At 36.3% G+C, this 24,549-nt stretch overlaps 5 protein-coding genes across 7 annotated transcripts; 2 read left to right on the top strand and 3 right to left on the bottom strand.

The window, feature by feature from the left end:
• Positions 1-753: 753 nt before the first annotated feature.
• LOC114727069 (probable 60S ribosomal protein L14) lies at positions 754-2,499 on the bottom strand. Its single transcript, XM_028913802.1, has 5 exons — positions 2,400-2,499; positions 2,179-2,280; positions 1,364-1,493; positions 1,169-1,281; positions 754-1,009 (listed from the first exon to the last, which is right to left on the bottom strand). Exons 1-5 carry the CDS (start codon positions 2,400-2,402, stop codon positions 956-958), a joined length of 402 nt encoding a protein of 133 aa, XP_028769635.1. The 5' UTR covers positions 2,403-2,499; the 3' UTR covers positions 754-955.
• A 1,627-nt stretch (positions 2,500-4,126) lies between these two features.
• Positions 4,127-8,075, top strand: LOC114727068 (glycolipid transfer protein 1). The gene is made up of 7 exons (XM_028913801.1): positions 4,127-4,226; positions 4,984-5,113; positions 5,787-5,842; positions 6,111-6,241; positions 6,394-6,529; positions 6,886-7,017; positions 7,689-8,075. Exons 2-7 carry the CDS (start codon positions 4,996-4,998, stop codon positions 7,722-7,724), a joined length of 609 nt encoding a protein of 202 aa, XP_028769634.1. The 5' UTR covers positions 4,127-4,226; positions 4,984-4,995; the 3' UTR covers positions 7,725-8,075.
• A 423-nt stretch (positions 8,076-8,498) lies between these two features.
• Positions 8,499-10,287, top strand: LOC114727066 (CRIB domain-containing protein RIC10-like). Of its 3 annotated transcripts, none has more exons than XM_028913800.1 (5): positions 8,499-8,846; positions 8,967-9,070; positions 9,188-9,288; positions 9,490-9,577; positions 9,717-10,287. In XM_028913800.1, the coding sequence occupies exons 2-5, from the start codon at positions 9,013-9,015 to the stop codon at positions 10,127-10,129; spliced, it is 660 nt and encodes a 219-aa protein (XP_028769633.1). In that variant the 5' UTR covers positions 8,499-8,846; positions 8,967-9,012; the 3' UTR covers positions 10,130-10,287. The 3 variants fall into 3 exon arrangements, with proteins under 3 accessions (XP_028769633.1, XP_028769632.1, XP_028769631.1); XM_028913799.1 differs by having other exon boundaries at positions 8,499-9,070; positions 9,717-10,167; positions 10,199-10,287; XM_028913798.1 differs by having other exon boundaries at positions 8,499-9,070.
• Positions 10,288-10,608: 321 nt separating this feature from the next.
• On the bottom strand, positions 10,609-13,693 carry LOC114727064 (kinesin-like protein KIN-10A). Its single transcript, XM_028913796.1, has 5 exons — positions 12,847-13,693; positions 12,563-12,718; positions 12,364-12,471; positions 12,173-12,283; positions 10,609-12,062 (listed from the first exon to the last, which is right to left on the bottom strand). Exons 1-5 carry the CDS (start codon positions 13,489-13,491, stop codon positions 10,830-10,832), a joined length of 2,253 nt encoding a protein of 750 aa, XP_028769629.1. The 5' UTR covers positions 13,492-13,693; the 3' UTR covers positions 10,609-10,829.
• Positions 13,694-15,597: 1,904 nt separating this feature from the next.
• LOC114727065 (plastid-lipid-associated protein 6, chloroplastic-like) lies at positions 15,598-18,289 on the bottom strand. Its single transcript, XM_028913797.1, has 4 exons — positions 17,876-18,289; positions 16,586-16,822; positions 16,179-16,305; positions 15,598-16,027 (listed from the first exon to the last, which is right to left on the bottom strand). Exons 1-4 carry the CDS (start codon positions 18,167-18,169, stop codon positions 15,813-15,815), a joined length of 873 nt encoding a protein of 290 aa, XP_028769630.1. The 5' UTR covers positions 18,170-18,289; the 3' UTR covers positions 15,598-15,812.
• Positions 18,290-24,549: the final 6,260 nt, after the last annotated feature.

Here is a 24,549-nt window from a genome sequence, read left to right as displayed (position 1 = left end):
TCACTTTACGCGTTGTAACAATTATCATAATTCTAGTAGCAGCTATCATGATAGCCCCATCAACTGCGGTGACTTCAGATCACTTCACGTGACAATTACTTGACCAAGCCTATGTAAATGAGATTAGTAAAATAAAGTACTACTTCCGATCTTAATTATAAGAGCCAGTTAACTAATTTGAAGAGATTAAAGAAGTAAGTTGAGTTATTTATTTATCCTAAATAGGTGTTGTTTTTCTTAAAATATCCTTACTAATCAAGTGTATTGATTAGAACTATTATTATTAGAAAGATTATTTAAAAAAAATATATATAAATACGACAAAATGGATTGAAGCCTTATATTTAAAAATAAAATAAAATTCAAATGACAATTTTCTTGACGACGACATTGACATTATTAATTGCCAAATGGAAAATTGATTTTCGTGAATGCACAACGAAAAGCCCAATCCTGTCGCGTAGTGTTCTATATCCTTCCCAAACACTTTGATTGCAAACGACGCTTCCAATAACCCAGATGCCTGGATAATGCCTTCAGCTCTGAACCTCCAGGCTAGAACAGACTTGCATGATTAACGTCCACAATTAATGACTGATTACTGTATACATCTTTTTTTTTTTTGGCTTGCCAACGATTACGGTATACACCCACACAGTGGGGACTCCGAGATTAATCAATTATATCTATGCCAAATCTTGGAAGTCACGAAGTTATTAGCCAACATTATGTCTTGCGAAAAGAAAATCAGTATCTGAAATGCAAACGATATTAAACGGGGAAAAAACCAGCAATCTCCGGACATTCTACCATTAAGAACCAACAACAATACCCTAACATTAAATATTCCAAAATAAAACTTTTTGGTCTACAAATGATGTAAAAACTCATAAAAACGGTGTACTGTTCGAAAGAAATCCAAGGCAAAAATTTGAATAAGCTCACAACATAATGCCTAAGAAGCGCTCTTCTTCAGCTTAGCAAGTTCTTGCTTTACAGCAGCTGCCCTCTGCACGACATAAATAATATAGATTAGCATCAACTACTCCAACATCAAAGAACACAAATGGCACAACTAGCCAGCATATTTGGAAATTAATGAATCTTGTTTACCAAAATACAAGATGGTACTACAATCAGATAGGCGAAAATACTATGAAAAACCCACCTTGATCTTTGTCAACATTATCTTAAACCTATCGAAATCATTGAGAGATGCCCTTCGCTTCTGAACAATCAGTTTTCTACCCCAAGAACTATTCTCCCACTTCTTCTTGACATCTGTAAGTGAAAACAAATTATTTACCGAACATAATATGCTTAATGAATAAATACCAAACAAGTGTTTCAACAGTTTACCCACCAGCAGCTTCCATTGCTTGAAGGAGCTCCTTCTTCTTGGGAACCCTCTTAATGTCAATCTTAATGTCAGTGAGGGAGAGCCTCTTGAAGTTCATTTGAGACCTCACCATGTCAGGTGCATCAACCAGAGCCTACAAACATGAAGAAGATAAATCACACCAAAGATCCAATCCCAAATATTCGACTGCGAGCCCTCAAAAAATGGCCAAAATGATTTCAATACAACAAGAGCGCTCCAGCTTTTGAAGCTGGAAGAAATACGAATTTCTGATGGACTTCGATATTTGCACAAGATACATTGAAATACTAGTCCACCAATAACCCATGGTTGCAAAAACTGTCACATTTAGCCAAACGCATCAATCGGAGTATAAATAACTTTTCTGGGACAATACATTGATGGCCAAACGGAATCTAAATTTTGTTTTAAAAAATCGCCGGGGATATCAACCGAAGGTGAAAGCCTCCTAGTAAGATGTCAAAAATAAACCGAAGCAGCAACGCCCAGATTGATTGATAGCAATGAAGTTTGAAGGTGTAAAACAAACTAAAGGTCACCAAATTCAACCAGTAAAAACCCATGTTCAATTATTTCTCAATTTTCCATAAAATCTAAAACTGCATTCCATTACTGGGAAAGCACGTTAATGCGAAATAAAATCCCACTTGTTGTTTGGAAGCACTAAAAACTAAAAACTAATACAGACTTCAATACGCATATTGATTCAGATTTTTACGTAAATAGACGACCGAGTCGCGCCGAATCTGATAGCAAGTGAAAGGTAGCAGATGAAAAGAGGGGGGGAAGAGGCATACCCTGTTCTGGTCAATGACATCGACAATGACAACGAGCTTTCCGTAGTCCTTGCCATAGTTCACCAAAGCAACCCTCCCGATCTCAACATATCTTTTGAAAGGCTGCGTGACAGAGCAGGAAAAGCAAGGGGGGAAAACAGATCAGCATAAAAGAAAAAACGAAGCAAGATGGATGCACAGAGCATACATAGCCAGCAAGAGCATAGTGTTAGAGGCCTCACCATTTTCAGCCGCGAAGAAGGTCCGTAACCGCGAGTGGGGAAACGTAGGCGGGGGGCAGATGAAAATGGAGAAACCTAAGACAAGGCACGCTTCCTGAACTAGGGTTTATTGGGTAGCCTGCATATAAAGGATCATTCAATGAAGTAATCGGCCGGGCTAACTCCGATCCAGCCCAATATTTTCATGGGCTACCCAATTTATCATTGAGGTAACTAGTACTTCGTGGAAGGGAGGCCCATCTCATTGTTTTCATGTGCCTGATTTATAAAGAAAATGCTAAACAGATAGATAATGAAGTTAAATTATCTACCCCAAAAACCAAATTACTGATAACAATATAAAAATGGGGATTAAATAAAAAATTGACGGTGTTATGTTGTGTTAAGTGATATTGTAAAAATAGTTTCAGGGATTATTTCGCAACACAGATTAATTTACTCCTACTTATTTGTTCGGAAGAGAATAGGATCTACATCGTTCTTTGATTAAAAAAAGTTAAAAAATATAAGAGCTTGATAATATTGAATATTGATCAATTCAAACAAGAAAATGATATTTTTAGAGAGATCCTTTTCATTTAAATTACAAATAATTTACCAAAATTTGCCAATGCTAGATACTTCTCTAATTCTAAATATAAACCCTATTTTTATAGTTTAAATTACATTACAAAAATGACCTTATATTTAGGACATGAGAAAATACTATTTTCCCACCTATCTTGGGACGCTTTTGGCAGCAGGTAACTAATCACCCGCTCGACTTTACCATCGCGTCAAGGAGTTGGAGACAAAAGTAAAGCAAAATAGCCTTTAAAAAAAGTTGAAAGAAGGAATAATTTTGAACTCTAATGGGCAAATTAATGACAAAGTTTGAAAATAAATCATCAGAATAATTTTAAAAAGAACTACCAAAAAATAATTTTGAGAAGAAAATGAAGTTTCTTTTTCTCTTTTAATTCTTTTTTGCACGAAGCATACAGAATTTGGCCGGGAAAAAAAAAAACAAAGAGAAAGAATCTTAGAAAATTTGCAATCAACTTTGCCCGAGACCGTAGTACAGCTGTGCCTTATGAATTGAGGAGTGGCATTCAACAAAGAGCGCAGCGCCGCACGTAAAGGGCATATTAACATAATTTATAAGAAATCTATATATCTATATATATTCTTAATATATGATCTAATTATTGAGTTGGTTTTGATCTTAAATAAGATATATTTCTTATATTTATCAATTTTATCTAAATTATCCCTACGGACACTCCCTCAAAATAATTAAGTAGAAGAGGGAGATAAGGTATTATGAAAAATGATTATGGTGTTTTAGGAAAAACATGTCATATTTCTTATAATTAACTAATTTACGTAACTTTTCTTAATCTAACCAAATTAATTAAATGGATCTTATATTAAAGATAAGAAGTGTAATATTTATTCTACGTACAGCGTAAAATTTGTTGGAAGCCTTACAATCTCTGATTTTTTTTTTCTTCCAAATATCAGTGGCATTTGTCAATAGTTGTGTTGTTATAGTTCATATTGCTAATAATAAAAACCACTAAATAAAAAATCCAAACATTCTCGTTTGTCTATTTTACAGATAATTTAGTATCTATCAGTAATCACCCGTTTTTTTCACCCTAACTTTAAAATTACTCCTAACCTGCAAGGAAAACTCCCGATTTACCAAATCGCGCGGAGGAACACTTCGGCACCAAGACACAGGAATAAATAAAGAAGCATCTGCAATTATATGTTCCACAACTGCTCTTGATTATAGATCACCGAATTCACGAGTCACGACAGTCTCCCGGCCTAAGCATCCAGGTTTGTTCTATATACCTCTTCCGCATTATTATCTCAATTTCTTAGGGTCATCTTTGCTTCTCGTCATTAAATATGGTAACCAAAGGTCTAAAATAGACCGCTTCCTGGGAAAAAGAGGTGAACAATTATGTATTTTGGAGAATCCGAGAAATGGGTCTGGTTGTTTAGCTTAGATAAGCGGATGGGTTGATCCCATGATCTCTACATCAGTAAATGAGATCTATCAAGATATACAATTCCGGGGGCCTTCTCTCTTTTTTAAACTTCGCAGTACAGAGGGTCCTGCTTGCAAATTCTTGTTCATTTTCTTTGATCTGCCCAAAAATTTACTTTCCACCCACCTAGCGGATATGTCTGGCTGCAACCTGATCTCGCTTTATATGTCTAGGAGCTTTTTCACTCGTTTATAATGATGCTAATGGTATAATTCTTAGAGGTAGGGATAGCAAATTTTGAGTATGGGCTGGCACTCGAGGCACTTTTGTAAATGATGTGGAATGGAGACTGATCAGCACATTTGAGGTCATTGACCCAGTCTTAATATTTTGCTGGATCTAACTTAAATTTTTTTTTTCTTTTTCTCTTTGCCTATAAAGTTGCTCCTCACTATCTGCCTTTTACTTGAATGGTTCTTCAGGCCACTTTATCCACTTGAGTTGAACCGTTTAGACGATTTTCTCTCTAATTTTGAAGGCTGAAATTTAGACTTTTGCTCTGTTACTAATCCACTTATTTTTAATGACCGTGTTATATGCAGTAAAGCACAAAAATGGAGGGCACCGTCTTCACTCCTGCACTAGAGAAAATACAGCATGTAAAGTCTGAGCAAGGAGAAATATTGACCATGCCTTTCTTAGATGTGTGCAAGCAGATATTGCCCGTTATAGGTACAGGCCCTTCCCTCCTAACCTGGTGACTGGATAAGGGCAGGAAAAAAATGGAAAATGGTGTATTTTTATCCTTGTTGCGTGCTAGGACATGCGAACAATTTCCCGAGTTTGTAATATTTTATCTCTGTTTTCTGCTGTTTTGTTCTTCTAAGGCATCATCCAATGCTACTGCTAAAGAAAATGCAGTATGTCAGTCAATCAATTTGATTTGCATTTATGTTTGAATTGAAATAAACTATTGTTGCATCCTTTCTTGTTCCTTTTCTTTTTTTATTTAAAAAGATGTGTGCTTTAAGTAACTTGAGTCAAATGATTTACAGTGACAATGATTCTGTCCTACAGAATTGTTGTGCTTTTAAAATTTATAATTTATTTCATAAGATTTTGAGTTGCAAAAGAATTTTAAATCTTCTAGTTCTAAGCTTTCTTTCTGTTAGTTTCTTTTGCTGGCATTCACAACTTCTTTTGATGCAAAATTACTTGATTGTATTGTAGAAACTGTATGGTTGGCTTTTGCAATGTTTATTGGTTAACCAAAGTTATTTATATCTCTTAAGTAATTTGAATACTAATTTATTTTATAATAATAACGTGTATGGTGGGATAGATTTTGATTGTATGCTATTGATGCATGTACCTTGATTAGAAATGATGCTTTGTTTTTTGGCAGATAAATTTGGAGCTGCAATGGCCCTTGTTAAATCTGACATAGGTGGAAACATATCGGTATGTTATGTCTTTGAATAATCATTTGCTTATTGCAATTTAAGATATCATATGTTTTTCTTAAGATGATACATATAGTAATACCATATCTCAATATGTTTGTGTTTATGCTTGAGTCCTGTTTATGTCATGTTCTATCTTGCCTATATATGTTTTAGTCTTTAACTTTTGTCATTGTTGTTAAGTATGCAAACCATAGGCATTAATAATGTTGGGTTGAGATGTTCTATCATGTTCTCACTTGCTGCAATGTTGATTATTACGGCAGAGATTGGAATCTATGTATAATTCCAATCCAGTGAAATTCAACTACCTATATAGTTTGGTGCAAATAGAGGTTGAAACTAAAACTGCAAAGTCAGCATCCAGTTGCGCCAATGGACTTCTTTGGTTAACAAGGTAGAGAACACCATCAATACTTTGCCTTTAGTCATTATCCTTATAATTAGCAATACTTGTATTCTGTCTTCTATCTGGATAAGTTAAATATTTTCTTTTTCCCGTGTAATTTGAAAGATTATGCTTATAACTTCTAGCTTTATATTCTTCAGGGCAATGGATTTCTTGGTGGCATTATTCCAAAACTTAATTGAGCATGCAGATTGGTCTATGTCACAAGCCTGTACAGATTCCTATAACAAAACCTTAAAAAAGTGGCATGGTTGGCTTGCTAGTTCAAGCTTCACTGTAATGTTCTTTGATCCTTTCTTGATAATTTTTTTCTCTCTGAGAAATAGAACTTATTCATCAAAGTGAATGTCCACTAAAAGATTTTGGAATATCTGCTACCTTATCAATGCTCTATAATCTTCTACTTTGTGTTCTATGAATGCTTCATGGTTCATAGTTTAAACACTAGGAAAATCATTTAACACTTCACTATTAAATTGTTTATCCTCATTTATTTTATGAGCTTTTATATTTTTCTTTTTTCTCTCTTTTTTATTTTCCTCTCTTTTGTCTCTTGTCTGTGATAAGGAGAGGGTGGGGGAGGATCCAGTATATGATGGGAATTTGTGGCTTATTAAAATCTTAAACTACAGGTTGCTATGAAGCTTGCTCCTGATAGGAAAAAGTTCATGGATGTCGTAGGAGGCTCTGGTAATATCAATGCTGACATGGAGAAATTTTGTTCAGAATTTTCTCCTTTCCTTGAAGAGAATCACAAGTTTCTGGTAAGATTGCTTGGATCACTTTAGTGCTTATTAATGGTCATTCACTTGGTATTTTTTGTTTTTTAAAAAAGAAACCATTGATATAGATGTTTCATCAGGTTTTGGTGTAAGTTTGATTCCACCTGTAAAATCTATATCACTAAAGAGAATTCAAAGATAATTTCACTCCTAATTTGACCTATTATTCATCCGTGAAATTTAGATTAGATTTTCAGATTGACCTACACAGAGTGCTTATTGATCTCAAAAATAATTTTTTTCCTAGGGGGTGCTACTCAATATCATGCATCTCTCATTTGGTTCTAATGCATAGTTTGTAACAGAATTTCTTTTTGTTAAAGGCCAAATAGACACGGGGCAATATCAGCCTACTCCATTTGGTTCAATCCCAAACTCACATTTTTATTTCCTCTCTTTTTTGACAAAAATGGGAAAACTCATTCAGGCCAACAGGAAGCCAAAAGGGTACAATGAACGAAGTGAGAAACTTGGGCAAAACATAACCGTACAAGTGTACAAAAACCTATCTGAGCCGTTAAGTTACATTAGGCTAAAGGTTTAAAACCCCAAAAGTAAATTTTGATTGCTTGTAGGAGTCCAAATGGTATTCTTACCTATTGAAATGTTTGTATTGTGACCTTGGGCTGACTAAAGTAACTCTTGTGGCACAGGCTCGCTGTGGCTTAGATGAGATGAAGGCTTCCTAAATTAAGAAATGTGATCAAAAGTCTCCAGTTTCACCTGTGACATCCAAAATAGCAAATATTAATGACAAATAATCTGTGAATTAATTCCCGTACTGTTAGTTACTATAAATATCTTATGTTATTGTGTTGGCCTACTAGTATTGTAGTGGCTTCAGAATACAAAAACCTGATTTGCTTACTATATTTTTAGAAGTTTTTATGGAAAGCTTATCTAGGGTTTATGAGGATGAGTTGTTAACTGGAGTGCATAAGCAATAATTCAGTGGACTTCTTTGTGTAAGATCATGTTTTACACATGAGCAAATATTTTCTAAATGTTTTTTTATCAAAAAAAATTCATCAAATTGACTCTGCACAGGTTCACATGTTGATGCTATATTGTGAAATTACAATGTCAAAGAATAACAAAGTAATGAAGCTATAAAAATTCTATAGTTAATTTTAAGCCTAACAGCATAAACCCAGTTAATGAATTACATTATTTATTTTTAAATAACGTCTTAATTCAAGGGAGAAAAAAAAGTTTCACGTCTATTCATATAAAGGATAAATGATAATATCGACCAAGTAATCAAAAGTCATAATGACCTTATAAAAAAATCAGTGCAAAATGGCTTATATTTCTAGTCAAAGGAATTGTTTCAACATACACGAGATAATAATTTTAAGATGTTAAAAAAAAAAAAATCAAAAGCAAATCTGACAATAATAATTTTAAAAAACGAATCTGATATAAAAAAATCCTTTAGCTTCTGCCGATCCATGGACGATAATTTTTTCCATTGTAACAATAACAACACAATAATTTGTAGAGTTCACCAAAGCCGCACAGTTATCCTTTGTGAAGCGTTTATGTCGGAGGTCTCACTAAATATAACCAGAACTCATGAGGATTTAACACAAGCTCTCTGCATTTTCACCGAAAAAAATTCCGGCAAGGCACTGGTTTTGTACTCACCGGCCGGCGATCAAAACCAGTGCTCACCGGATTTTCCATCCTTCTGGGTTTAGTAACCAAAAGTCTCATCTCGTTTTTCCTTTTGGTTTCCTTTCTTCCCCTTCTTCCCTTTTGATCCCTGTCTGACATTGTCTGGCTAATAACGTACGTCTGTTTAGCTTCAGGTATTGAGAAATCTTTGTTTTCCATATAGCCGCTCCGATTAGGTGACATTCTCTTGTCTCTCTGTCCACTGCATCAATCTGTTTCATCTCGAAATGTGGACGTCCATCTTCAAACCTTAGCCCCAACACCATCAGAGTTTAAGGTGCAAGGTTTCTGCGGCGGGAAATGTCGACCAAGGTGAAAGGACTGTTCAGAGGTCTCAGATACATTTCACAAATATTTGGTGAGTCCCATTAATGTTCTATGTTAGTAAAGTGCTATCGCGCGGAATAGATTTATTTGACGTTAATCAGGTTTTTGCTTATGGAGATTTATTAAAAAATTGAAGGGAATGTTGCAGATGAGAAAGAAGAAGATGAAATACAAATCGGGTTCCCAACAGACGTAAAGCATGTGGCACACATCGGAATGGATGGTCCGTCAGCAAACACCCCAACATGGGTACTTCATTGAACTTTCTCTTCTTCATTTTTCATTTTCGTCCTCTGTAATTCTTCCCGGAAAGGAGGCTTGTCCTATCTCAAATCTCAAAATTAAATGTTAGGCCAAGCTAATATATGGCAAAGCTTAATTTTAATTGCCCATCTATTAATGTTATGTTAGTAAGCACTAAGCTTTTATTTGCATTCTAAAATTGTGCAGATGAATGAATTTAAAACCGCATCAGAGGTCTCACAACCGGCATCGGCGCCGGTAGAAGCACCGGTCGACTCTGTCGAAACTCAAGGAGGTTTGCGTGCACATTTGATCTCGTACTTCACATATAATTAATAATATATACATGCCTATAGAATTGAAGAATAAGTTCATGGTTACGAATTGTTCAGGTTCATATTCATCACTATTGATCATATGGATGTGCCTTGCAGATGGTAAGACTTCAAAGGATTCAAAACGTAAAGCAAAACATATTCCAAAATCAAGACACGGTTCCTTGGAAAGCAATAACACGGATTCCCCAACCCGAGGGAGCTCAGACGGATCAAAGCATGTGCGACGCCACCGATCATCGGACCCTACATCGGAGTGTTCGGCTCGCGATTCCCCGTCCTCCGGCACCCGACAATCGAGAAAAGGCCGGAGCTCGAATCCAGGATCGGATTCGCAGGCGGCATCGAAACCGGGGCGTCGTCGGAAGGCGAAGACGACATCCATTGACGACACGGAGAGGCCAGAGCGGTCATCGAGAAGATCGTCGAAAGGTGATTCCATGTCTGACATCTCTTTACCGGATCTCGATGCAGCGAGTGAAAACGGGCACGAGCGGAAAAACAGCGAGTGAGGATTGAGAATTGATTCGGATAAATCTTTCAGGTTTAGTGACACAGATTGAATTGTAATGAGAATCTAGAGAGGAAAAGACTGAGAAGGAGGGGAGGAGGGAAGAAAATTTGTAATTTGTAAATTAGTTAATTTTAAGTTTGGACGCAGTCCTCCACTTGGAGGCCTGCCTTCTGATTTTTGCTGTTTTGAATTTTTTTTAATTAATATTTCTTCTTCTTTTTTCAATTCTGCATTTTCTTTCTCCCATTCCATTGAATTCTTTCATATAATATTCATTAGCTCTTGTATTTAGAAGGAGGGAATATATGCAAGGGTGTTCTCAAATTACTTTCTAATTTAATTGAAACGCAGAAACTTCCTCTGTTTCATCTTTGTAATTCGATGGAATTGTTTGATCTTGACCTTCTATAATTTCACACCTGAGCGGTTATTTTTGGGCCTTTTTTTTTAGATAATAGTAGATAAAAACTTCCTCTGTTTCATCTTTGTAGCTTCTGCATTTCAATCATGCAAGGGTATATCAACAAGAAGACATTAATTGGGATGAATGAATGAATAGAGCACATGTATTCATTCCAAAAAAAATAGACCATAAAATGACACACAGAGCATGAAGAAACGCTAGTATGTTTCCCTTTACACAACGCGTACATCATTCATCCTATATTGTACAAGCTTTTTCCTTGGTCCAAAGCTTACTAATTTCCCACAATATAATGTGGTTCCATGTTTTCCTTGTTGGAGACTTTGAGGATGGAGGAATCCTTCTCGCTTGACTTGGTCACTGGGGATATCTTGAAATCACTGGACTTCTTTGAAGGAGGAATTGGAGTTCCCACATGCTGCGAGAGCTCTCTTTGGTTCCCACAGAGAGTAAATATAGTCTGAATTCTCAGCAGTCTAGATGAAGCCGACTCCTTGTCCTCCTCTTGATTGTGTTTGAAACAATGATCATCATCTTGTTTCGGACTTGTTCTAGGCAAGTTTGTTGACGTGAGCTCGAAATTCTGAACAGAGCATACCCTCTTCTCCTCTATGATTTCTTTCTCCACTTCGTCATCTTCCACCCTCTCCTCATGATCCTTCTCTCCTTCTCCTTCTTCATCTTCATATACTGTGCTAAGACCGTATCTTGGTGCAAAAACATCAGATTCTAACACCCCATCTAGAGAATTAAAGGGTTGGCTTGAAGAGAAGTTTTGGCTCGTATTGTTATCAACCCTGCACAAAACCAGAGGTTCTTGATCATCCATGTCCAAATCCATGGATTTAACCATCCCAGGGTCCTCCTCACTCTTATATATACGCATTAGCCTCCTGGCAAACCCACTTGATTCCATTTCGTTGGACTCATTTTCCTCACTATAGCCTCCTCCATCCCTTGAACAACGTAGCTGAAGCTCAATTTCTTCTAGTCTCTTCCTCAGAATTTCAACTTCCTCCTGCTGCTGTAATATCCTCTCTTCCATTCTCCTCCTTTCCAATTCGACAAACTCGTTGGCCATCCGTTGGCACTCCTCCAACTTCTTCTCCAACTCTTGTTTCAGAAGCTGAGTTCGTTCGAATACCTTCATGTTGATCTCTTCTTCACTAGGAGTATTCTCTTTGCCTTCCATGTTCTCAAGCTTAGCCCTCAGTGCAGCAACCTCCTCTTCTTTCTTCATAAGCTTTTTGTGCTCCTCGTTCCGCTCTTTTTCTCTGGCTTTGTTCTCCATTTGCAGCTTCATGATGAATTCGTCCATTGCAGCAATTCTGGACCCCAAGATGACAGCAGAAGGTTCTTCATCCTTAACCGGGGTTAGAGGACCACGAACAATGCATTTTGCTTTTGCTCCATATTCAAGAGTGGAGATGGTCTTGTGGATCTCCTTGGGATCGGGACTTGCACACAGAATCATCAGAATTTTTGACTTGTCATCCTCAAAGGAATCCTTCAAAGGGGAAAACCAAGAAATATAATAAACAATCCTGTGAGTCAAATTTGAAACATCCTTACAAGAATCCAGCAATTCATTCAACTTAAAACATGATCGAGTCTTACCTGCAGGAGCATAGTAAGTTTGCTGTCTCTGAAGGGAACATGTGAATCGCCATTGGCAATAGACTCAACCACCCTCTTCAGTGCTATATTTCCTTGATTGATCTTTGCTGTCTATACTTACATTGAAAGCATAATCAATAGCAGGAAACTTACTCACACAAGGAAGAACATGAAAATGGAAAAGATGTTACCTGCATTTTGGCTTCGAATCCAGTTTGACCAGCTTGCTCAATATTCTCTGATCCTGCCATATCTACAAGCATTAGTCTCCCTCCCACTGTTGGAACATCGAGGATTATCTGTTCACATAAGGAGACATATCTCAGTACCAACTCCGCGAATGGGAGATTAATTTTAGCACAATAATCTTCTATAGAAAAACAATCATACCATGCAGTGACTTCGAGAACTCCTTTCATTACAAAGAGTGCTTTTAACAATCCTGCGCTTCTCTACCTTCTGAATTTCTTTTGAAATCTTTCCTGCTTCAGTTCCAGATATATAGGTTGCATTCTTTGCCTTTTTTCCCATCACTTCAAGTTTCACCTGTGATTAAGTTGCATTAACAAGATATGTGTTGGTAACTACCACCAAGTTAAGATCTGAGCCTTATTATAAAAGATCCGAGGATAAATATACAGATAGTACGATTTGAAATCCCTAACATACTTTACCTTGGAAGAATTGCCTTTAGGCCAGCCCAGTCCTGCAAATCCTCCCCCTCCATTTGTGGACAAGAGATCATAAATCTCCTCGTTATAAATCTCCAAAACAGTGACTTGAACAAAATTTCCCAGGCAAGGATGTTCACTTCCCTTAGAATCAGAACCTTCGTCTCCATCTCCAAGAATGTCCCTTAGAGACCGATAAACAATACCCGCCTGCTTTGAACATCCGAACATGGTGTGACTCTTTCCAGAACCCGTGGGTCCATACATCATAATAGTGCACTTCTCCCCCAACTTGACCGCCTTAATCCTCGATTCCACAAACTTCTTGTAAAAATCGTCGAGGTCCTCGTCTTCAGACACAGAAACCCCATCAAGGGTGAAATCTCTGTACCCAAAATCAGCCCGAACCCGGATCGATTGTGTGTTCGAATTGATCTGCAAAACCGGTAAAGGCTTCTCTTTGCGATCTGGGTGATCACGAATTCTCGCTATGACCTCGACTGGGTGCTCTGAAGGGACCTCCTTGGCAGCCAAGTTCGAGTTCGGAGTTTGGTGTGCTTTCACACCATTGAAATTCAGACGATGCCTGGATTGTGGGGTTTTTGACTGGGTTGGGTGATTAGGCTTGGAAGAAGGCGTAGGAGCCATGAATGTGAAGAATTACCCGAAAGAAAAAGGAGTTGTTTTATCTCGTTTGAACTGAAAGAAAACGAAATTAAAGATTGAATCTTTAGCCTTAGATCTATAATCCACAGGAGGGAAAGAATGAGAGAGTGCGAAAAGGTCAGCTTGGACGACGAGACGGCGAGAGATTTCAGAAACAGCTGGACGGAAGGAAAGAAGGAAACGAAACGAACGAAACTGGAAATGAATAATGAAAATGGGAGTGGAATTGATGTGAGTTTTGAAGTTCTGAACCAAAATGTAGCCGTTACAACTCTAACGTCTATATCGCTATTTATATCTTTCACTTCCCAGGCATGGGCCATTTCTTTCAACATGGCGCACGGAATCCTTATGATTAAGCGGCGATCTCCCTTCATTTTTACTGTCCTAAATTCCTTCTAATATTTTTTGGCCAAAAAAAATTCCTTCTAATATTTCACAAGTTACATGATTATTTTCTATTTTCTAGTTTTAATTTTTAATTTTTTTTTTAAGTTGGACACCTTTTTCTTGTATATAGCATAAATTTTCAAATAAGCCATATGGATCATATCTCGAGAATAGTCATAAACTTTTATATTAATATAACGTTGATGATACTGATATATTGATTATTTAGATTAGATTCTAAAATTTTTGCTCAAAATTTTATTAAAACCACTATGTTCTTTTTCTATCAGCGAAAAAAAAACCTTTTTTTGACACGTTCAAAAAACTTGAAATATCATGTCTTAATCTTTCGATTCATGTGGGCAATCGCTGTTAGAGTTTTGATCTCAGCAGTTAGACCATGAAGAAATGTTATGCCAAACTGAACGTATAAAGCATCTTTGGTCAACTTTTCAAAGTTTAGAGGAACTGATTAAGTAATTATCTCTATGAAATTTTAATCAAAGACCAATATATTAACTATTACCTCAATGTGAGTTCTTCCCCCCCCCCCTTGGTTCAAAACTTCTTATGGTTCTGGTTTCCAAGGTAACTTGATTTCCATTAAAAAAAATTAGGGATTTCTATATTGTTGCCTCCCTATAATTTAGACAAACTGGTGAAATATGCAATGTTAATTTAATCCATATGTCAGCATTTTATAACTTCAAAAAACACTTCTCCAACGCTGGTTGCAATTTGCGGATCACACAGGAATGGTTAATGAGAGGGGCGGATAGTTTTTCTGCCTTTTTGCTGTTATTTTTTGTTTGCTTTGGGCTTTGAGCCCCTATTCTTACCAAAAAAACATTCTCCAAGGAAATGTTATCACTAGGAGACCAAGACGCACGAATAATAATATAGCTTTTTTTTTTTGGTAAACAAGAGGGCAGAAGCCCAAAAACTAAAACAGCAAACTTATGGGGACTATCCCAAACACTCAGCTTCAAACAAGGTCCTCAAATGAGGAGGAGACGAATTAAAAAGAGAGGAGTTAGATAAGCCTCCTTTTGCCAACGAATCTGCAAGTTGATTCTGCTCCCTTGGGATGTTCCGTATTTCCAGTTCCCAGTCATTCTTCATTAACTCTCTTATTTGGAGACAAAGTAGGCTCTCCGTATCGATGCCTTTTTTCTTCAACAAATCAATTGATATTTTGGAATCAGATTCCAAAATCACGTTCTTGAAACCAAGATCCCAGGCTAATTTAAGCCCCTTAAAGATAGCCCATTGTTCAGCCTCCATAGCAGTGCAAAAAACCAATGAAATGAGAAAATCCTGCTATCCATGTACCATTACTATCTCTTAGGACTCCGCCACACCCAGTTTTTCTCAAATTTGCAGTCATGGCACCGTCCACATTAACCTTTATCTATCCGGCAATTGGGGGACTCCAAGAAATCGCAGTTGCAATAGTCTTAGCAACTTTATTATCATCCTGCAATATTACATAATTTCTCCACCCATTCTCAATTACAGCATACGGTTCACATGGTTTCTGAAATTCAGTGTTAAAAATCATCTCAGAATAATAATATAGCTTTTGGCAACAAAATGGGAGTGTTACTAGTGGGCGCTAGTGTGTGGGCTGGTGGGGTGTTAATGCAGACAAAAGAGTTGACCATAAACTAAAAATTTCCAGGTCTCGGGGCAATAAAGTGGCGTTCCCTTGAAGCTGATAATCTTACATTTAAACAGAACATAACATCCTTGAAGATACATTTTACTCGGATTTAGTATACAAGTATGTCTATTTTACAAAATGTAAGAATCGAAAGCAAGAATACGAAAAATCGATCAAATGATTAACATCGTCAATATTAAAGAGTAAAAGGTTCCCCAAGTTTAGCAGGCCCGGTGTACATTCCAGGAAATCATGAGATCACAAAGACCCTTAGCTCACCTCCATCTCCTCTAGTAACGCGGGTATCTGAATCAAGATACGTCACTTCAAATTCACCACTTCCAGTGTTAGATGGAGGCCTAAATTGATCTGGAATTCGAGGTATCTCAAATGGTGGCAATTGCGACAGGTTCCCAGTTGCCTTCACAGTAGTTTTTTCAAAATTTATTTTTATCTTTGAAGATCCTGCAGTTATAAGAAACACCCACAGCAGAATCAGATAGTATCTGAGATTGAAAGATAGTCATTTCTGGCAAATAGCAGTCGTACAAAATATTATAGAAAAAGATAGGCATAGATTATAACCGATGAAGACACAAAACGATAATAAACCAACCTATGAGTTCAAATTTATGAGCTAATGTGGCTGTTACTTCGACAGGTGGAAGGGGCCATGGAGCACCCAGTTGAAGCTCCACTATATTATCAAAATCCTTGCTCAGGATATCAATTCGTTGAAAAACCTGTCAGCAAAGCAAAATATACGCTCGGTAGACTTAACCATTGATGAGAAATTGTAGAGCCAGAAGCAAAATCAAACAAGCAAGCAATATCAGTTTCTCAGACTCAGCTGTATGCGCAAATTGATACATGTCATCCAGAAGAATATGGCTCAGTAGCCATCAGAATTTTGAAAAAAATATAATAGAAACTCAGTCACGTAAAGCTCTAACAGTATTATAATTAAGGGAACACGTCACAGAGCAAAAATGAATTACCATAGTAACATTTATGTTAAGGTACCTGACCAAGAGTTATAGGAAGAAGCCTTCCAGTTGGAGGGCCAGGACGGCTCCCACCTAGTGTACGAGATGAGAAGGCACTGCTATAAATCAGTTTCCACCTCCCTTGCAATTTATCCAGGTCAACTGTCAGATCTACCAGTCCTCCAACACTTTCAAGATCCTTAGCTGCAGCATCTGCCTTTCGTAGATCATCTTCATTAGCAGCAAGACCTCTATTTAGCCCAGAAATAGCACTCTGCATTAATAAAGACAAGTCTTGGTACAAATACATAAAAAGGAATAATGATAAAAGTCAGAGTTTTGAGTAGAGCATCATGTTTACGAGTGCCCAGGCATTAGGAATTTATGCAGGACCTCTGCTGTATGAGCAACATATTTTACTGCATTCGGACCACTAACGGCCTTAGATAAGTTGGACACCTGTTGGACCCCAACACTACCAGCATGGGATGTATCGGGAAAAATTCAGCTCATATGCATACAGAATATGGATGGCCCAAGGGGGGAAAGGATGCAATGGAACCAGAAAACCATCATGATAGATAACAGAAATCCTCCTTTAACGTCAACACATCAGCATCCACCGTATACAAAACTACAACCAGAGATAACATTATGCTCCATAGGCAATGAATAATGGGGTATATCAGTTAAATCTATATAATCCATCGAGTTTTATCAGCATCCTAATAAAAAAAACTGACAATGTTTGTTCTCATTTTGGCATGTTGCCATTGCAGGAACCTGAAACACATCAAATTAAAGAGTGGAAGTAAAATACATTATAATTTGTCGTCTCCAAACTCAGTTCAGCGTCACACTGGCTTCAGTTGCACATGAGATTCATCAGTTTATTACTATACAATCAGCATGCATAAGGACTACAGCTTTCAGTGAAACAAGATATCAGTGCAAAGTAGCAGCCATGTCAGCTGGATAGCAGAGCTCCTAATTTAATAAAAAAAAATGCCCCAATTCCAAGTCTGTAGCTTCCAAACTGCTCGATCAAGAGAAAGCAAATTTCAAAATATTTCAGATTCTCCAGCGGGCTCAGTTTAATAACATTATTCAACTCAAAGGAGGACAAAGTAAAACAAAGGCGAGAACCCCAAGATCAAGAAAGGGGCATTTCCGCAACCTAGCGGACAAGCTAATACTATATTGAATCGTTTACAAAAATATTCTCAATTACAACTAAACAGTATTGGAAGATGCGAATGGAAGAGAAAAAGGGAATCTGGGGTCGATCGAAGATACACGAGTTTTATAATGGAGGAAAGAAACCCACCAGTAAATTGAGCTTCAGAGAAGCGATAAGATCTGCCGGCGGGCCTCCGTTTCCCGGAGACCGTGAAGGAGGCGAAGGAGTGTCAGCGACAGAGACTTGGTCCGCAGCCGAATTCAGAACAAGGCTTCGCTTGCGGCGGCTCTGGGAATGTTGCCACAGAGACGATTGGAGAATGCCCTTTGCATTGCAGGGAATTAAATTCCTGACAGGGGAAGAGGAGGAGGAGGAGGATGTTAAGCGGTGAGAAATGGAGATAGGAGATTGGGGAAGAACAGCGACGGAATGCATGGCCATCCAGGAGCTGGTTAACAAGTCGGAAGAGGAGAGCGAAACCGAAGGAGGGGGAATATTCGCAGTGGTATCGAGATTTTCGTGGGACGTTCTGAGTGTGAGAGTGAGAGAGAAGCACTGGCTGATGGATGAGAAAAGCGACAAAGAATGAAGATGACTGGCTCAACTCATACGCCGCTTTATAGGGCGCCACGTAGCGCTCGAAATCGAATGGGTCCCCGTCTCATGTACAAATAGTCAGATAGTACATAACGTACTTTTTTTTGCAATAAAAAAAAGCTATTGGATCCTCGCATTCAGCATTTCAGCGAGGTCCCTTTATTCAACTCTACAAGCCTCCGTTCATCTTGCGTGCTGCTTGGTTTTTCAGATGAGCTATTCTTTACATAGGGTGCGTTTGTTTTGATACATTTCCTCCTGCCGCCGCTAGTATAAAAACTATTTAAAAATTTAATTTAATTTTAAATATAAAATCTCAATTCATTTTATTTTTTATTTTTATCTATTTTGTCCCTAATTAATCTTCATGTTAATTGCATGTGTTAAGAAATCTTCATCAAAAGGTAGTTTTAATGTACATTATTAATATCATAGGACAACATCTATTTATTATAAATGATTAACTTAACTAATTTTTTTAATATTTATGATTAATTGTTTGGCTTTTATATTAAGAACCAGAAATAGTAATTTTTTGTTAGGTAAAATATACTACCTCCGATTTTTAATATAATAAATAGTTAAATAATTTGAATAGATTGAAAAAATTAGTCAAGTTAGTTATTTGTAATAAAAAAGTGTTGCTTTTCTTAAAACACTTTTGTTAATTATGTGTATTAGCTAGAATTACCATTTGATAAGATTTTTAGCATGTATAACTACTATAAGGACTATCTTAAAAAAAAAGATAAATATGAGAAACAATATGAATTTGAATCTTATATTTAAGATCAAATTAAATGTCAAATTAGTTTTTATATTAAGTACTATAAGCAATAATTTCTTTCACTTTTTTGAAAGGATGATAATTAGCTTATTATGCTTCATTGGTAAAATAACATATTAATTCATGGCAAGCAGCTATCTACGCAAGTTTAAGAAATTTTTTTTAGCAGATTGTGTAACATAAGACCTCAAAGTATAAAGGTTAGAATCGAGACCCCACTAAATTTTAACAATGTGGAAGGTAGTACTCCCTCCTGTTTAAAATATAAGCTAAACTTTGTTGAAGGGGTTTGATTTTTTTATAAGATAACATTTATTTTTGTATAAATACTCGATGAGTCTTTTTTTTTTCAATTTTATCCACATATATTCTCTTTGCTTTTTGATTCGTTTATTTTTTATATATATTTATTATCTTCATTAATAAGGATATATTTAGAAAAAATATATATGCCTTATGTATTTACTGTTTTAAATTGATTTTAACTAATTTTTTTATAAACATAAATATATAAGGTTTAACTTATATTTTGAATCAGAAGTGCTTTATAAAACAGCTATGCCTTGTGGAATGAGCACTCACACATGAGGAGGTTTAGGTAAAAGAAATAGATGTATTCTTCCGATTCAAAATATAAGACCTTTATATTAAAGTGTATAAAAGTTTTATATTTAGGACTGAATGACTATATTGATTCAGATTTTTTAAAAACAAGAAGTGCATGGGTAAGTTTATTTGTGTACCTCTCTCTTTTTTCTTTTTTTCTTTTTTTTTTAAAAAAAACCAGGCTCTATTTAATGTGTTTCCGACTCTATCAGGTCAAGTTAAATGCACATACGGCAACAACCAAACATGCTGGTCAAACTATATAAGTATATCATGGGTATTGTTAATGGGTTTTTACGGCGGGAGAAAAAGGCAGCCACTTTTCGCACCAGAGGTGAAAATAACTTGGGCTAAGTTTTAGTTAAACAAGTATGAGCGTGTAACATACATCTAAAGTCTGAGTCAGTATTAAAACTTTTGTTTATACTTAAGCACCAACTTTCAAAATGCCAGACAAAGCTTATAAACTTTTTAAAGACCCACGTAAAATATAAATATCTAAAACAAGCTTAAAAGCCTTCATCTCCAAATTCACATGTAACCATTCAAGCATGTTTAAAAATCTACATTATGCCTTAAAAACCTAGGATGCATTATCCCACGTACTATAAGATATTAATAAGAGAAAGAAAAAATGCACAGTAACAATAGTCGTTTGAGTACGTAAAAATAAGAAAACTTAATCACTTGTTTACTCAGGAGATTTTTTTTTTTAAAAAAAAACCAACTCAAATATAACAAGCTCTATGTCAACTTAGTGCCTGTTTGGCAACACTTATTTGGAGCTTATAAGTAGCTTATAAGCTCTATAAGCTCGATTGACAAAAGTAAAGTCTATTTGGATCAGCTTTTTTGCAATCGGGCTTTTGTCTGAAAAGCTACAATAAGATATAAGCTAAAATTAACAGCTTATGACTTATAGCTTATGGCTTATGGCTTTTGAAATATGGAGAAAGAAAAAGTTAAGAAATTTATTACTTCTTTTGGTTCTTATTATAAGCCTCAAATAACTAATTTGTAGATAATAAAAAATCAATTAACATTAGTTGAAAGTAATGAATAAGTTAGAAATATATTTTTATTTTTAAATATGCTCCTAAAAATATACTTTTATTTTTTCATGTTTCACTTTATATTTAAAATATTTTTTGTGATTTCTTCATATTAAATTATTTTAATTTCATTGTATTATGCGAAATTATTTTTTTAATCATGTTTCATTATCTATTAAAACTCATGCCCATTTTGGTAATTTTTCAGCCAAAGTTACTTTTACTCAACTATAATCCAAACAAACTTTTTCCAATCTCATTTTTGTAAACTAACTTGTCTGAACTCCAATCCAAACACAATTCAGCTTATCCAATTTAACTTTTACCAGCTTTACTTTTCCATAAGCTACTTTTTCTATAAGCTGCTTTTTCCAATCGCTGATCCAAACGGACCCTTAGATTTCGCCTTTTCCCATATAAATCAGGACAAACACTTCCTATCGGGATTCTAATAATTCATTTTGTCTAATACTTTAGGATCCGTCTAGAACAGTTTATAAATAATTTTTCAATCGTGATTAACAAAATACAAGGTAAATATGTGAAAGGAGTTTTATCTCAGTTTACATAAAATGTGCTTATAAATTATTTCAATCATGATGACCAATAGGACCTTATTATGCTCCAGTAAACAGTGCAAATTAAGAAATAGGGAATGAATTAGCATTGCCATCTTGACAGCCAAAGAGAAGAGGTATGGAGGCAAACAATTGGTAATTGAAAGGGTTCAATTTGTGTGAGAATGATGAGATATGAGACTTGAAGTTAAGGTCAAATAAGTAATTTTATAAATAATTTATATACTTAATTTAAGTTATAAGATCAAGATGTAATTTTAACAACAAAATTTTGCATCAATTTTAAAAGGCGCAAAAATATATAATCACTGAAAAAAAGTAATTCCCTACCCAATACAAAACGACAAATGTTACTGGGTTACTTGACCCTGTCCCGAAATATACCATCCTACGCAATGGTTTGGGATATCCTGTAAGAAAATACAGTCATGTTCTATAAAATGAGCCATCCTGGCTAGTCTATCAGCGCATCCCTGGTTTTCTCTGAAGGCGTGCGATATCTCAGTGTCCCAATTATCAAAGATCAGTTGTCTCAAGTCCTGTACTGTCTCCTTCCAAGGGTGCGAGGGGTCACAGTCCGTCAACAATAGATGAAGAGCATCACTATATCCCAACTGTTTGCAGAGCTTTAGTCTTGTCAGAATGGCATGTAATCCCGCAGCAGTTGAGGACATAACACCCAATTTCTGCCGAAACCCTCCCTTCCGATGACCGAGAGAGTCACTAATAAAACCACCGCAAGTTGCTGTCCTTTCTCTTGATCTGGATCCATCCACATCTACTCTGACATAGTCAGGGGGTGGGGCTCGCGTTGTGTGATACTGCTCCGTGGTATCTGGTATATCTGATGATGAAATCTTTCATGTTGTACTTCCTCCATTATGTGATTTAGAATCATGAAGGTCAGGTCCCTTGGTTTCGCAGCTTCCTCACCAAAGGCTTTCTTGCATCTATTTTTCCAAATCGCCCAGCAAATTGTTCCAAAGATTCGGCTCCACGACCATCCGGAAAATCTTCTATTTGCTGGGTTATTCCTGACGTTCCACTTTAGCCATCCCTTCAAGTCACAAAAGAAAAAAGCAGCATAGTATAACGGGTTAATAAAATGCAACCCCACTCTTTTGGCAGCCTCACAATCCTTCAAAATGTCGGTTTCTAACATGTGTTGCTCTGCATATGGGACACCTGTCACTTATTTTCTACCCCCGATCCTCACACTCATCCATCTCTCTCCATTAATGTATGTCCCGCTTTCTTCTTCCTCATCGCGTCTAACTCAAACAGTGTCGTTCTCGGTCTGGCTTCACTACCTCTTCTCTACCCAGCAAGAGCCAAACTTCATTTCTGATGGCGAGGGGAGAACGCCGATAGATTCGAGTTCTTTGCCCGAGAGTTGTTCCCGTCGCTCCATCTGAAAGCGGGTTAGTTTCGAAATGGAGGACCGAGTAAGACTACTATTTAGTTCAGTATATTTCTTATAGCAGTTGAGTTTGAGTGATACATAGCATATTCTTAATTGTTCATGGAACTTCTCGGCTACATTCTGTCTAACTTGTATTCTATAACTTGTCAGGATCCATTTACTTCTGGTTGTCTTAAACTAAGGAGTCGTGCTTTGGATTCCATGCTTATGAACACTGATTTTCATTTTCTTGTCATCTGTACCGTGACCTGCATTAATTCATTCCTTGGGAGAAGGGAAAAAAAAATCTTGATATGAAAGGGGGCAGCATTTTGTATTTTACATTATATTACATATACTCATATATTTTGATTATTGTATTGTTATAATCCATCCAAGCTTCAAGATCTAAAATGCAAATGTTATCAAATAATGAACTTGATGTGTTTTTGGGTATCTAAGCTTTGTACCTTATTACGATAGTTTTTCAATCTCACCAACCCATAATTTGCATTTGAGCTTTGAGATAGGTTCTTATAGTTTCTGGAGTTAGGCCGTTGGTCCCAATCGTTCCAAAATGTTTCTAAATTCATCCTTCAGGTGCTGAGATGAATATGATAGCGTCAATGTGAAACCAACGCAGAGAAGATGAAGATCTCGACCTTGAGAGCCAGTTGCGGCGTGCAAATCATCTTCGGCATGACCACAAGATGTTAGAGTGAGATTTCAGAGCACAATGCGGTGGCATTTGAGCTCTAATTGATTGTCTCTGTCCTCCCCTGTTTTCTCCGATAGAACCAGAGATTAGTATCACTAGTGAGGAAAATTTCAAAGATAGAGCCATTTTGTACCATAAGACTTTATAGGCATGAAGACATAAAGGGAATTGGAGTATACTTAATGGTTGCTTCATGGCTAATCCATTACGCGAAGGGAATCGGCTGATGAGTCACAGGATTCTTCTGGGGACGAACAAGGGTAGAAGAAGGTGTTTCAAGGTGCCATAAAGCTAGCAATGCAGGGAAGGTCGGTCAAAGAGAGGAAACGAGGAAAATGTTTGGGACCCACAAAAAGGGCGTTAAAGGATTTTCATTGGAGAGTATAAATGAGGGGACATCAAGCGGGACCCACGAGGATAATAGTAAGGGAACATTGCAAATAATGACTCCCAAAATATAAAATTATGATTTAAGACCCTAAATTTAGAAAAATAGTAAGTAAGGACCCGATCTTATTTTTGCAAATATGAAATCATATTGAAATGTCTGAATACCCTTCAGCTCAATGACAAGTTGACTATGAGAAATGACAAGTTCATTTTAACAAATGACAACTTTAGTAGATCAAATCACAACTTGATTAAGGTTTTGCTAAATGATGAATTGACTATGTGAAATGACAAGTTCATTTTAGCGAGTAATAATTTCAGTAGATCAATCACAATTTGACTAAGGGGTATTTTAGACATTCACCAACATTTCATATTTATAAAAGTGAGACCCGATCCTTCTTTGCTATTTTTCAAATTCAGAGTTCCTAATCATAATTTTATATATTAGGGGTTTTATTTGTAATTTGCTCTAATAGTACGCCAGTGTAGCCTTCTCAACCGTTGGGGGAAATTTGCTCCTAAAATAATTATCACTGCATTTGAATTAGTGGTAAAAAAAATAAAACCCATTTTTAATATAATTTTTAAAAAATTAAAATTGGATAAAAATTAGATTTATAATATGATTTATATATAGCATTGAATTTTATAAGTTTGTAAAGTAAAAAAGTTATTTGGATGATGATTA

This window comes from Neltuma alba, unplaced genomic scaffold (genome assembly GCF_004799145.2).
Source record: "Neltuma alba isolate B1F8T4 unplaced genomic scaffold, ASM479914v2 tig00012433_pilon, whole genome shotgun sequence".
Classification (NCBI taxonomy): Eukaryota; Viridiplantae; Streptophyta; class Magnoliopsida; order Fabales; family Fabaceae; genus Neltuma; species Neltuma alba.
The sequence above is the reverse complement of the archived record's forward strand: the minus strand, read 5'-3'. Positions and strand labels throughout refer to the sequence as shown.